This window comes from Lucilia cuprina, chromosome 2 (assembly GCF_022045245.1).
Source record: "Lucilia cuprina isolate Lc7/37 chromosome 2, ASM2204524v1, whole genome shotgun sequence".
In the NCBI taxonomy this organism is placed as follows: Eukaryota; Metazoa; Arthropoda; class Insecta; order Diptera; family Calliphoridae; genus Lucilia; species Lucilia cuprina.
This window is the reverse complement of record NC_060950.1, coordinates 3,125,773-3,140,180: the sequence shown is the minus strand read 5'-3', so window position 1 is coordinate 3,140,180 and position 14,408 is coordinate 3,125,773. Positions and strand designations below refer to the sequence as shown.

The window sequence follows — 14,408 nt, the reverse complement described above, 5'->3', positions numbered from 1 at the left end:
AAAGTATTACTGCACTTTATTCATTCACTGAATTGTTTTTCTGCTACCTCACTCTGGCTCTCGACTACTACTGCTGACACTTCAGCCTAAAAGTCTCCTCGAATTTAAGTGTTATTTACAAATACTTTGATACTAAACATTAAGTTTACGTAGGTTTTTGAACTTAGACAATATTTTGGGAGAAAAAAAACAAATGAAATAAATGTATTTGAAATAAATTACTCGAATAAATAATTATAGTGAACAAATTTATTATCTTAAATAATGCGATCAGACAAATATTTGCCCACATTGGATACTAGAGACATTAGTGTGGAAATAAAATGTGATGTTTTTGTAAGGAAATGGAAAAGTAATAATGTATTGAAAATCCAAATGTTCAAGAAACATAAGAAATTTTAATTTTATTAAATAAAAATTTTAATTTTAAAAATAAAAATTATTAAAAAAAATTTAATGAAAAATTTATTTTTTTTATTTTCTCAAACATTTATTTATGATATATTTAACGATTTCTTCTCAAAGCATTGGCAAATTTAATATTTACAAATTTTATTTATAATTTAATATTTACTCTAATTCACACTCTATAAACAATAACAAATACTTTTTACTTTGTCAATACTCTGTTTTGCCTTACGTTTTAGTATTCCCCAAACCACACGTCTAGTCACGTGCCGATATTTTTCAATTTGTAAATCCATTTTTCCATCAAGTGGCACTACTGTGTATTCAAACTTTCTTGAATAATACTCTTATTCCTTTTTTGCTGTTGGTAGCACTATTTACAAATGCAAAGTGTAAACACTTGAATACACTCAATCCATCGAGACACAGCCGCGACCTGACACATGTTGTTCTTTAGACCTTTTGTATAACCAAAAGATGAGAATTGAGAGGGGAGCAGCCCATAATGGAATTTATAAACAAATTTGCTACGGCACACTTTATACTTTTTTGTCTTCTTCCTTTTTTTGTGTAGTTTTTCATTATTAAAGTCATTTGATTACAACAATAGCTGTAATTTTTAATCTTCTTTTTTTATTTCGTATTTTTTTCAGTTTACACTAATTTTGGAGTGAGAATGTGGCACCAACTGGTGACATTGGTCATAATCGGCACATGCATGTATATTGTGTTAGTTCTTTTTTTTAATTTTATAATGTGTCTTTTAGTAAAGGACGTAAAAATAATTTCTTTAGTGGTTGTAAGGGTGTGGAGGAAAGATACGCATGTTGTAAATTCTGTTTGACATTGGAAGATAAATATTGAATTATTTCCTTTTTCAACTATATTATTTATTTTCGTCTTAAATGTTGTTTGATTATTGATATATGTCAATAGCTGTCAAGTTTATTATGATACTGTCAAATGTGACAGATATTTTGATACTCTTTGATTTTTTTCAATGGAATTATAAACAATGGAAAATTACTTCCCTCAGATTTTTTCCCTGAAATGATAGTAAAATCTTTAAGTGAAATGTTTCAATTATTTTTCATTTCCATAAAATAACACCCAGTTATTATTTTGACAACGCATCGTTGTCATTTCGATTACACATATTTTTCACTCTAAAAAGATAAAAAATAGTAAACTTTTTTTTTCTTTTCTTTTCAACGGATGTTATTGAAAAGTCATAAACATTTTGATACCAATTTAGTACCAAGTGTGTACAATATTAAAACGTTTTTTTTTCTCTAATTTAGTGGAGAATTTTTTTAAAAATATTAATTTCCATTATTTCACTTATAAGATATAGAACCAAAACATCTGAATAGGATCCAATTAAAGCAGCATACAAATCGTGTCGTGTCCTAACTTTGTACCACAAGTTTTTTTTTTTTTTTAATTATAAGTTAAGACTTTTTTGCCATAAAAATAAATGTATTAAACAAATAGCTAAATTTTATAAATATTTTATAATTAAAATAAATTCATATATATAATAATAGGAATATTTGTCTACTACTTCTATTTTCTAAGTTGACACAGCCAAACTTCAAACAAACTCAAACATTCAATGTAAATAAATCAAACAATAGAATATTGCTACAAAGTTAAAAACACATCTTTGAAAAAAAAGTAGAAAAATAAATCGTTTGAATATTTATACTAAACATAAAAAACAACCCTTTTATTATTATCATACACAGTATTCACAGACATACAATCCAATATTGTATTTTATTTTATGATGAACAATTCTTTAAAGGAATTTTTAATCAAGCACAGCTGCTATGAAAGGCGAACGAATAGAACATTGTTAATCCAAAATTTGTTTATCTATCCACAACCTAGTTTTTTTTTGGTAGTTCCATACAACAATGTTTGGTAATTTTTAATTCTCAAACTCAAAAATTTTGACACTTGTTTACGCAGAAAGAAAAAAAAAAGATTTAAACAAATTTGTTTACAGAGTTTCAAACATTTGTAGTTTTAGTTTAGCACACTCGAAAAGAAATGTTAGTATGAAAAAAAAATTCTTTATCATAACATGTAAAATCTTATATATATATAGTTACCTTTAAAGCACAGAGGCTTTAGGAAATTGCCCTCTTGAATTTCTCTAAAATTTGGAATCACTAATTGATGTGAATTTATTTATGTACATAGCAAAAACTAATATAGCTAAAAAAGCCACGTTTTACAATTTCTTCCTTAGCATTTTAATTCATTGAAGGCAAGTTCTTACTACCTCGCTTACAAATCACTACTTAAATAAGCATTTACTAAGGTTGTTTTGTTTTAAAAATCGATCACACAGAATATGAACCTGGTCCTCTTAATCATTTGTTTGTTTTATTGTGCTTCCCGAAATAGTTTTAAAACTGAAAAACAAAATCTTTGTGTATGGGAAAATAACAGTTGCAACGCAATCCAATAAAATGTGCAAATATATCGACAAAACTCAAAATAAAGCACTTATCTAACTGATTATAAGTAAATTATTATAAAAGTGCTTAAAAGTAATACGGACTGTATGCAGTCGTCATTGAAAAGTACGTTGTTATATCAGTTCAAATCATTACTTTGACTAAAAATTTTTTCTTCCACTTCATCTGATTTCATCAAGTTATTTTTCTTGTTAGCAAGTGAGCTTGCAAATACACACACACTAAACGTACTACAAAACCCCATATTAAATTTCAATGTTAACAGTGTGCAACATATCCTTATTCAACCAACTAAAAAATAAACTTTTGCTATTAACACCCACCCTGTTAATGACTTTCTTTCATCAAAACGATTAAATTGTTCAATTTGAATTAAACCTTATTAAAAATTTACTTAACTGTATTTTGACAGTTACAGGAAAAAAAGGGTTTATTACTGTTTATTTAAGCCTTGTTTATGCAACAGAAGCGGAACTCTTTTGGGGTTGTTGCTGCAAAATGGGGCGTATTTGTTTTGGCTGTTAGAAAAGGTGTGAGTTTTATTTATTTAAGTTTTCCTTTAACATATAAAGGACAACAAAATTACTTTAAATATTTTATTTAAACTTGTTTGTTTATTACGAAAGGATTAATAAAGTTAAAAAGGGATGTCATTGGAAAAGATATTGAAATTAGAGACAAGTTATAAAGTACATCTGTTAGATAAATGTTAGTTTAAAATGACAAATAGGTGGGGTTGGCTTTATTAGATTTATTTCAAAGAAAATTTATGTAAAATTCCTTTCATTAATTAACATGAGTCATTTAACTACTACTAGATTAAGTTTCATTAAAAAAATCTACAAAAAAGCTAATTTAAAATTGAATTACAATACAGTTAGGTTTAGCTCTTTAAAATAGTTTCACTTGTAATAAAATTATTAATTTATTAGTTATAAATTTATTAAAATTGTTTAAAATATTATAGCAAATTTCCGTTTTTAAACAATTTATTACCACAAACTTTCTTCAAGTTTTAATACAATTTTTATAATTAAAAAAAATCATAATAAAATTTCTCTAAATAAATTTTTAAGATTTATGTTAAACTTGTTGGTATAAAAATTTTAATATTTACACAATTAAAGCTAAAGTAACAATCAGCCATAAATTAATACATAATTTCCCTTTTCTCTGCTAAATATTATTTTATATTTAATACTAAATAAAAAAAATTAAACTTCATAAAAATCCCACATTACACAAAGATGTTTTTATTATCACTATTATTGGTCTCTAGCACACAACTTGCCATTGCCATTATTACCACTTATATTTTCCACCCTTTTCCCTAACATTGAAACCAAAGAAAAAACAAAACATTGACGCAGCACACCATCCACATCCATTCAACAGCCGTAATTTAACAGCAAACATCATGTGGACGATGGTCGGTCTACTGTACCTAGTCCTTCCACACAATGTGCAACACTTGGCTTTGACACTTTGGTTTTCCTATGCTTTAATATAAGAGTGTTTTTTTTATTCCTCCTATTTCAAAGCGAATATACAAAAAATAACGTTACAATATCCAACCTAGACCACCAGTCTAGTCGGTTGGACTGATAACAGCAAAAATGGAGAAAAACAATAAATATGTATTTTAAATAAATAAAACGGACTTTAGAATGAATGTTGTATGCGGATGCAGGGAATGATGCAATGGTGCATAATTTTATAAAATTAAAAAGAATTAATTCTTTACCTTAAGCTAATTTTGCAATGCCCTTTCCTAGACATAAAATTTGGATTAAAATAAGCTTTACATATATTCGGCTATGGCAAATTGTATATAACTGCAAAAATTTGACAATGACTAGCAATAATAACCACTTACCTTTTAACTTACTTTTCAATGAGTATTGCATATCATTCTAATTATATAGAAGTACTTTTATAACGTCTTATTAATAATGTGTTATATAATTACCTCTCTAATTCATTAGTCAGATTCTGAGTGAAGATTTAGAAGCTTTTGCGCATGATATACTTACGATCAATGAATACTTACGATCAATGACATCGCCTTGTTAAAATAATGACTTAAAATGCTCCTTACATGGTAATGTAAATTTAAAGAAAATTTGTGTCCTAATTCATATCGATATTTATGTCGATCTTATAGTCGTTAGATTTATGCTAAATTGTTCCATTATATATCGATATTAATATGAATATCAAGGTGACTTCGGGGTCTTGCTCAAAGCACAGAACTCTTCATTTTATGCGAATTTTATCTTAATACCATATTTTTAACAAATTTTTTTAACATTATGACTTAAATAGTTCTTTTAATGAGCGTTTAAATCATTTTTAAAACGGGCCTTATATAGGTTCTAATCAAAATTTGAGGTTAAGTTCGCCATGCTTTATAAAAATGTATTTTTGTGTAAATTTTCATATCTTTAACTTATCATATGTTAATCTCTTTGTACTTCCAATAAACAGAATGACGAGACTAGAATATAGAATCTAATAATGACCTACAATATATATACATATGCTTATGTGGGTCTATGACCAATATTTGAATCATTTGAATCATGTATGAAAATTTTGTATATAACAGAATATTCTTTAGAAAATTTTTCATATAACAGAAATTTTTTAAAAATGTTTCTGTAAAAACGTCATCACTTTTAATGAATGAATTCTTTAACTCGTCATCGAATATAAAATAAATGTTCCCCTCAATATTTTGTCATTATTAGTTGTTGAACATCTCGACAACAAATAACAGAACAGAAAATACCAGCAATTAAGAGAGGGTTGCAATGCGGTTAAACACTTTTCCTTATAGAACACAGAAGAACCAAACAATTGCGATAAAAAGCAAATAACAGTCTTTTATATATGTATGTATGTACTTTCCCTTTAAGTGTTGTGGTGGGTTAACTATTGGTTGTCTGATTGCAGACTCATATTGGTCGAAGGACACTCATAAAAATAAATGATAATACAAGGAAATAGAAATACACTATTAAATGCGACAACTCATTACAATCAAACAATAGTTATAAAACAGTAGACCAAGTAAAACCGGAGATTATTGCAACTGGATAATGATGACTGAACCACAATAGATATAAATGTTAAGACATTGAAGTAAGTACCACAATTTATTAAAAGCCCTAAAAGCGTTGTGGTCTTTTATGGCAAAAGTCAAGGCAAAATTTTTAAACTTATAATTTAGCTTTTCCTATCTTTAAAGTTTTGTCTTTTTAAAAGAAGAGGATGGGTGGTTGGTTGGTTGGATTTATAGTCGTAATACTCGTATCAATACAAATTGTTTAAAGATGATTAAACTTTGAAATCTTTAACATTACAAACACCCACCCACCCAAACGCACATAGATTGTCTGCTTAAAATATACGTACGTATGTATGTATTATGTTTATAAGTATTTGATTTTCTATATACATATTTAGTTATGTTGTTGATTTTGGCGCGTGTCATCATCATCTTCCTGTCATTGCACATTTTGTCATTTTCTTATCTTTTGTATTAAAAATAGAAAATAAAACTGAACGTTGACATTTACATTGTAAAAACTACTGGAAATTACTTTTTTAGTTCTTTTTTTTTGCAACAATTTTCGCGTCTGTTGTCTCTGGTTGTTGGCGATAAGCAAAAGGAATAAGTATGTACTTATTTCAGCCATATTGATGATGACTCCTTTTGTTTATTTAGCCTTGGCAGATGCAGTTCAACACAAATTGTCTTCTTCCCTTTATATGTTTGTACTATATTTTATACTTATGTCATCAGTTTTGTCAGTTATTGATCTAGTTTTGATGGTTTTGATTTTGTTTTTACTTTAAGATGTTTAATGTCGTTCTTTTAATGGGTACGTCTGCGATTTTTCAAAAAAATGCAATATTGTTAGTAAAAGTTAGATTTGTATGTCATTTGTTTTTATAGAATTAAGATTTATATGTTGTCTTTCCATTTGTAACATTTTGAAAAAAAAATAATATTGAGGATTAGTTAAGGAAAGTTTATTTTTATATTTTTTATGATAAACACTTAACAAATATTTTAAAACTGAGTTACAATTACTTTGTTTATATGTATGTATGTATTCGGTCCTATCACTAAAGCTATCATACCTATGTTTGTCCGATTTGGATCATTTTATGACTTTTTCGAGCTTTAAATCTGCTTTTAAAAGTCCAGAAATTATACTGTAAGGCATAGCGAAAATTGGCTCATATTTGTCACTTGTATAAATTGACTTTAAAGTTAAAAAATAAAAATCAAATTTGACACATGATCCTAAATCGGTTAAAATTTTATATAGAGTTCTTTTTTACTTTTTGGGTTAGTTTCGGGATCAAATACATTCGATGCTATATTAAAATCTACATCGTTAAAATTTCAGACTTGGAAGCTCTAACACGAGAAAATATGCAGGAGTAAAATTCCACTACTTGACCGATTGAAATAGACCAGAGACTTCATCTTAATAATGAAACTCTAAAGAAGTTAAATCGCTCAAATTACTTCCATTTGTCTTGTCAACCGAAGTCGACGCAACACAAGTATATAATAATGAATTGTGAAGACAATTTTACTACCATCCAAAAAAAAATTAAAACATTTAGTTCTTAATTGAAAAACATTTATAAATAGAAATACCTGTACAGCAGTTTATTAAAAATTAAATTTATTTAAATATATATCTAGGTACATTTTTAATAACTTATTTTATTGATAAGCTCCCTTTCTAATAATAAATTCCAAATAGCCTACGTTTAGCACAAATATGACCATTACACTTTTATTAAATCTTAACTATCTCAAATAACGACGTAAGTTTCCGTGGTGTAGTGGTTATCACATCCGCCTAACACGCGGAAGGCCCCCGGTTCGATCCCGGGCGGAAACATAAATAAGTTTTTTGTCAAATTTAGTTCAATTATATATTTTGATTAAATTAAATATTAACAAAATTCAAGTATTTTTTTTAATTTAAAATAAATCTAATAGTATGAAACTATAAACTTATTTTATTTTACTATCGCCCTAAAACATGCTTTAGTTTTCAATAATAATTCTCACCACTTTTAGTACAAATTTTATCTTTAGTAAGGTTTTACTCCATATTAGCTAATACAAATACCCTAATAGCTTTTACACCAAAGAATTTCACCTTCAACAATTGTGTTACATCATTATGATTTGTTTGGTCGGTTATAAATACGATTTTAGTTTCCACCTCTCCATGTGCCCGGGTAGCTCAGTCGGTAGAGCATTGGACTTTTAATCCAAGGGTCCAGGGTTCAAGTCCTTGCTCGGGCGGGTTAATTTTTTTAATATTTTTATATATTTACTTATTCGACCCCTTTTATTACATATTCGTAGTTTAAGTAAACTTAAACCACAACCCTTTAAGTGTTTGTATGAACTACTCTTCTAATCAGTTTCGACTAAAAGTAATCCAAGCTTTAAAGCAATCAATCGCAAAAGTACTCTTCTCAAAACATAATTTGATACACGATTCATTTAGTAGTCCTTTGAAATGCTGGCATGGACCATGTTTATTGTTTCTGAAAACAACACGGTCCATAGCCTACATTATATATGACGTTGTTGTGGATTATATACTTTCATATTTTCAGCAAAGAAAAAGTTTTTGATATCAGTGCGATGTAATTCACTTATTACACAAGAAATTTAAATGGAACATGATTTTTTTTCATATACATATGTATTTGACTTAGTTTTCAACAAGTCCTAGTTTATTGTGGAAAGTCTTTACACTCGTAAGCGCATTAGTGAAAATTTTTGCAGGGGACAATCGTACAAATTCTTAAAACATTTAAATATGAAACAAAACGGAAAAATACATTAACTTAAATTAAAACTATTTACATATGTATATAGTAACCCTTTTCATTATTATTAGTATAGTTAGAAACAAGTTGAGAATTTATTGAACTTTGTTTGACTTTAAAATTATATGTACATATATCTTTTTGTAGACTGGGAGACGAATTAAAGGTTCAAACAAGCCAATCGCATAAAAAAATCAGAGAAATAGGAGAGGATATGATGCCCGTACAATATTAGCTTTTATACCCTACATCACTATATAATATATTTTGCGTTTGTTCTGATGTTTGTAACACCCAATAATATTGGTGCCACACCTACCTTAAAGTATACCAAACGGCTAAGAATCTCTTTGCGAGTTTAGCTATGTACATCCATGTAAAGTTTGTGAACACGTTACAGGCTGCAATTTTCAAAAAAAAATGAAATTTGACACGTACTGTTCTTTTGGTCAATTTTTTCGGCTAGCCCCAATGCAATTATTCTTCCTGAATAGGACTTTGTTAAAGTTAGTTTTATAGATATTTGACACTGCCGATAAAGATCAGGCCTCATTTCACCCTAGTCCCCATACCAACTCCCCTTCAGAAAATTATTATTTTCGGCCATGCCCTTCTATACAGTCATACTTGTCTATATTAAAAACGTTTTCTAGGCCAGTCTTTTATATTACTACGTTTTAGTCAATTTAAAAAGGAAATTGCATCGGCCGGGAATCGAACCCGGGCCGCCCGCGTGGCAGGCGAGCATTCTACCACTGAACCACCGATGCTTGTTGCAAACATTGTATGTAATGTATAACGTAAACTCCAAAATGTCTAATATCTAATAATGTTCCAGCTAAATATTATCCAATATACTTCAACAGCTTCTTTGATAGTCATTGTATCTAAAAGAACATGGTTGTAGTTTTTAACTGGAAATATTAATAATAGTTTTTCATTGAGCCACTTTAATAAAACTAATTTTAGTCTGAATATTTATAAGAAGCATCGGTGGTTCAGTGGTAGAATGCTCGCCTGCCACGCGGGCGGCCCGGGTTCGATTCCCGGCCGATGCAATTCTACTTTTTTTATTCATTGAACGAAGTAAATAGACAGAATTAAAACGATCTTTTCAACAAAAAACATAAGACTTAAAAATCAGTCTGTTTAATTTTATATAATTTAATAAACAATTTCAAAAATAAATTAAAAAAATCAGATCGCCCGAGCAGGGACTTGAACCCTGGACCCTTGGATTAAAAGTCCAATGCTCTACCGACTGAGCTACCCGGGCATGTGACTTCCATTGACAATTACTCCATTTTAAACTATAGCTAAACTATAGAACATTCTTAACACAGAACATAGTTAACTAACACGTGGTCGAATCCTCTGACTCACAATAAAACCCCAAAAAAAACTATTTTTATATTTTGTGATCAATGAATGATATGAATTTATTTGAATCGAGTTTTTATTACGAGAATTATTAAAACTAGCAGCACTTTAAAACTAAAATTTATTCAATTCTTAACAAATACAAAATACATTCATTTTTTAACATTATCTTTACTTAATTTTATATTTAGAATTTGAGAATGAAACAAATTAACCTTTTTAGGTCTCATGACTTAAAACAAATACAAATAAATTGAACAAATAGTTTGGTTAATTTTATCAATTTTTTTTTTAATATTTATTTGTTCTTTAGGTTTTTATTAAATTGAAATTATTTATTTTACTCTTAAACAACTAAAATACAATTTTTTCTGTTTTAAATTTAAACTTTATTACAATTGTTAAGAAACAGTTATTTTCTGTTAATGCCAAGGAAAAAATTAAGAATTTAAACTTTTAAGGAAAACATTTTAAAATTAGAAAAAAACTCTTTTCATTTAAAGAAAATGTCTTAACTTCTAACTAACTAAAGTCTATTGAAATGTCACTTAGATGTTGTAGTAGTTGGAGTTGAAGATTTTGCGAATTGTGTTTTTTTAATTTAGGGATTGCATCTGCAGACACAGCATGATGGAAATAAAAACCAATCCATGAAAATACCCTTGCAATCATTGTCTGGATCATAGGCCAATAAACGATGCCATTTGTATTTCTGCTCACAGCCGCATTCACCTTGACAGCGTGATGTACGAGCTTTTCTGTAAGACAAAAAATAAAACGTTTAATATAAAAATTGTATATGTTAATGAACAGCTATAACTTTTAAATTCGTTTACAAGTTTTCAATTACATATAACATTTATGCGAAAAAATAATCTAAATCGACTTAATTGGTTTTTAATATAAATTTATGATAAATGCTCTTTACAATGTCTGAATTAAACAAAAAAGTCAAAAATATTTTTTTTAAAAAAGACTTTTGAAAGTTATGGAAAGTAGCTTTTCCAACATTTTAAAATTTATAAATTGAACACAATTTGAACTTTCTTTAGTCCTCAAATATTAGAATCTTTTTGGTAATACGTTTTCACAACTTTGGTCCTTGATGGAGTATATGCATATGCATGCATATGCATATGTATATGCACACAAGTATTTAATGTACATACATATGTGTATGGGAAGTGCCACGCCGATTTTATAAAATTTGGGACTATTGCTTTTATATTTTTTTCAGATATGCAGATTTGAGTCTTTACTTTATATGGAAAATGCCACTCCCCCAATAGTTCGATCACCCGTTTTTTTGTCAAAAATATTCATATTGAGACTAAGCAGATTTGGGTAATTACTGTACCACGCCCACTATTTCCAGATGATCTAATTTATCCAAAACATTGATATTAAAACTAAAGTTACTTATAAAACAATTTTGTTTTATATGGGAGGTGCTACACTCACTATAACTTTTCACCAATATTAGTCCAATCGTCTAAAACTTCCAATACAGAAACCAAAATAAATGTTTGTATAGTATATAGATTACAAGATCGATTTATTTACTTTGCCAGATTTTCTATAGAACCCTACTATACCGTTGATTTTGTATCAATGAAAATAATGTTGTTGTTTTAATCCATTTAAATTTATACTTTGAAGGGAATTATTTTGTCACTACTACTAAGTACTTATTTCTATCTTCTCTGGAAGTGAAGTTTAATAACTTCCAAACAACATTAAAATTATTCCTTAACTTTCTTCTTTGGAAGTTCTTTTTTTGCTTACAATAAACCAAATATTTGCATTTAAATTAATTTTACTTACGAGCATATTTCCTGATGTATCGCCTGTTCAAAATGCTGGGTATTTACAATGGCTCGTATTTTACCAGCGGAATTTGAAGCCCAATAGGGTGTCACTATTTCAATTTTTGATTCACAAGCATCTAATCTGTAATTATATAAAAAGAGTAAATCCATTTTCATTCCAAATATAACTATTTACAAACTTTACCTTCCCGTTGAGGTTGAACCATTGCCGGAAGCATTTGTGGCCTGTTTAGCATTACGATTACCCTGATTGGTCTGACGTTTATGGCGTAATTTACCGAAATAACTTTCTCCCTGCTCCTCGGCATGTTCCTCCACCTTGTCGTCGGGTACAAATGTGGGAAATACACCCGGTGGTACGAAAATATCGGGTTCATCTACAAATCGTCTTTTGCGCTTTTTCGTTTGTTGTCGCGGCCCACCATCGCTCATATTCATTTCGAAGTCACCATACATGCGCCGCATTAAGGCCTTGTTTTCGTCTATAAAACGTTCAATTTTATCTCTGCAATTAAAATTTGCAAAAAAAAAAAAATAATTAATTAATTAAGAATTACTCATAATCATGTTGTTGTAAACGTAGTAAATTGATAAATTGGTGTGGGTTTTTAAGTTTTCTATCATAAATCATGGAGGAGGTGTAAAAGTGATAAAAGCAAATACATTGTGTTTTATTCCAATAAATTAGTTGACTATTCATTCATTATCGTAACTTTGGATTTCAAGCAAATTTCCAAATCAACCGGTAGGATACATAGTACAAACATATGAACATATCTGTATGGCAAACGATAATCATAGGAAATGTTTTATTAAAATATAGGAATCTAAACGTAATAAAATTAGATTTTAAAGTAAATTACATCTCCCTCTCACGTCTAATTTTAATTTAAAGCATTTTTTTCTAAAATTACAATAAATTTTAAAAAAAATTAATCTTTCTTTAAATAAAAAATCCTAACAAAATCACTAATAATGATCGATAATATTTTATTAGATTATCAATTACTCAATTTGACAGTTTTTATATTGCGTTTTAACAAAATAAGTAACCCAAATTTACTAAATAAAAATCTAGAAATATTGATCAAAACAAGTTTTTTTCTTATAGCTCTATGAGTAAAAAATTCATTCATTATAATATTTTCAATTCATTTAAATATTGTCTAGCTTTAATGATATTTTTAACACCACGTCTCACCGCCTACAATTAAAAAATCCCAACATTTTCATTTGAAAACTATTTGTGTTCATAATTCTTCAAAAGTGTCAATGTGTAGCTGGTTAATAATTATTTTACTTTATGAGCTTTTAATTTATTAATTTATATATTTAATTTAATTACATTTTTATGTTTGTAAAAGAAAAATCGACAAATTAATTCATATGTTAAAAATTTTATGAAAATTAAAAGATCAAGTTTTCAAAGTTTTAATTTGTTTCGGCAAGTCTTAAAAACAGTATATATTTCAGAAATGTTAATTAATCAGCTAAATGATAAGATACATTAAATTTTGAATTTAAGTTTTATATGAAAATACAATCATCGTAATTTTTTATTCCTTATTTTCAATTCCTTCTCTAATATTGTGAGAGAGTGAAAAAATACCGTTATACAGGCATCGGTGGTTCAGTGGTAGAATGCTCGCCTGCCACGCGGGCGGCCCGGGTTCGATTCCCGGCCGATGCAATACAAATTTTTTATTTACACATTTGTTCCTTTAAGTTTTTGTACAATAATTACAGATCGAAAATTTATAAAGCTAAATTTAAACCAAAAAAATCGATATCGCCCGAGCAGGGACTTGAACCCTGGACCCTTGGATTAAAAGTCCAATGCTCTACCGACTGAGCTACCCGGGCACATACAATTCTCATGTTTAATGTAACCTGGATTCTGGAAATCTTAAGAATAATATTAGTGAAAGATCGAAACACGTATGATCATTCACGACGCAAAATTTTACATGAAATTTGTTTCTTGTTTGTGGGAAAAATAACATTTTTACAAAAACTATAATAGTTTTTGAAGGAAATGAAAATTTTGTTTTATGTTTCCGTGTGAAATGGCTTAAAATTTTTTAAATAATGAATTAATGTACAGGATTTGTAATAATAAGTCTACTCTAGACCGACTGTTTTATTACAAAAATTCATACATATTAATTAAAAATTTATTATTCAGAACGCAATTTCCCCACTAAGATTTCAATTAAATTTTAATTAAATTTTAAGATTTTAGGGCTTTTATCTATAGTCCAAATGTGTAAGAAGCATCGGTGGTTCAGTGGTAGAATGCTCGCCTGCCACGCGGGCGGCCCGGGTTCGATTCCCGGCCGATGCAGCTTTACTTTTTTATATTTAAAAATCCATATTATTAAATCGGATGCTAAGGATAACAACATCGTTCCATATGTTCATAGTA

General features: G+C 28.4%; 1 protein-coding gene, 1 long non-coding RNA gene and 6 other non-coding genes across 9 annotated transcripts in view; 5 read left to right on the top strand and 3 right to left on the bottom strand.

Annotated features, from left to right (window-relative positions):
• The window catches only part of LOC124420729, a 53,735-nt gene extending 52,122 nt beyond the window's left edge, over positions 1-1,613 (top strand). Inside the window, exon 3 of the long non-coding RNA XR_006941329.1 lies at positions 1,062-1,613. This is a non-coding gene — a long non-coding RNA (uncharacterized LOC124420729). The remainder of the gene's footprint in view (positions 1-1,061) is intronic.
• Positions 1,614-7,752: 6,139 nt separating this feature from the next.
• Trnav-aac lies at positions 7,753-7,825 on the top strand. Its single transcript has one exon. It is a non-coding gene; the product is annotated as a tRNA-Val (tRNA).
• Positions 7,826-8,165: 340 nt separating this feature from the next.
• On the top strand, positions 8,166-8,238 carry Trnak-uuu. Its single transcript has one exon. It is a non-coding gene; the product is annotated as a tRNA-Lys (tRNA).
• A 1,739-nt stretch (positions 8,239-9,977) lies between these two features.
• Positions 9,978-10,050, bottom strand: Trnak-uuu. Its single transcript has one exon. It is a non-coding gene; the product is annotated as a tRNA-Lys (tRNA).
• A 487-nt stretch (positions 10,051-10,537) lies between these two features.
• The window catches only part of LOC111680614 (protein spaetzle 3), a 32,419-nt gene continuing 28,548 nt past the window's right edge, over positions 10,538-14,408 (bottom strand). For both annotated transcript variants that reach the window (XM_023442287.2, XM_046956529.1), the window contains 3 exons: positions 12,168-12,488; positions 11,979-12,104; positions 10,538-10,912 (listed from right to left, as the gene is read on the bottom strand). In XM_023442287.2, coding sequence (XP_023298055.2) covers positions 10,756-10,912; positions 11,979-12,104; positions 12,168-12,488 — 604 coding nt within the window. In that variant the 3' untranslated portion in view covers positions 10,538-10,755. The remainder of the gene's footprint in view (positions 10,913-11,978; positions 12,105-12,167; positions 12,489-14,408) is intronic.
• Trnag-gcc lies at positions 13,603-13,673 on the top strand. The gene has a single exon. It is a non-coding gene; the product is annotated as a tRNA-Gly (tRNA).
• Positions 13,774-13,846, bottom strand: Trnak-uuu. The gene has a single exon. It is a non-coding gene; the product is annotated as a tRNA-Lys (tRNA).
• Positions 14,257-14,327, top strand: Trnag-gcc. The gene has a single exon. It is a non-coding gene; the product is annotated as a tRNA-Gly (tRNA).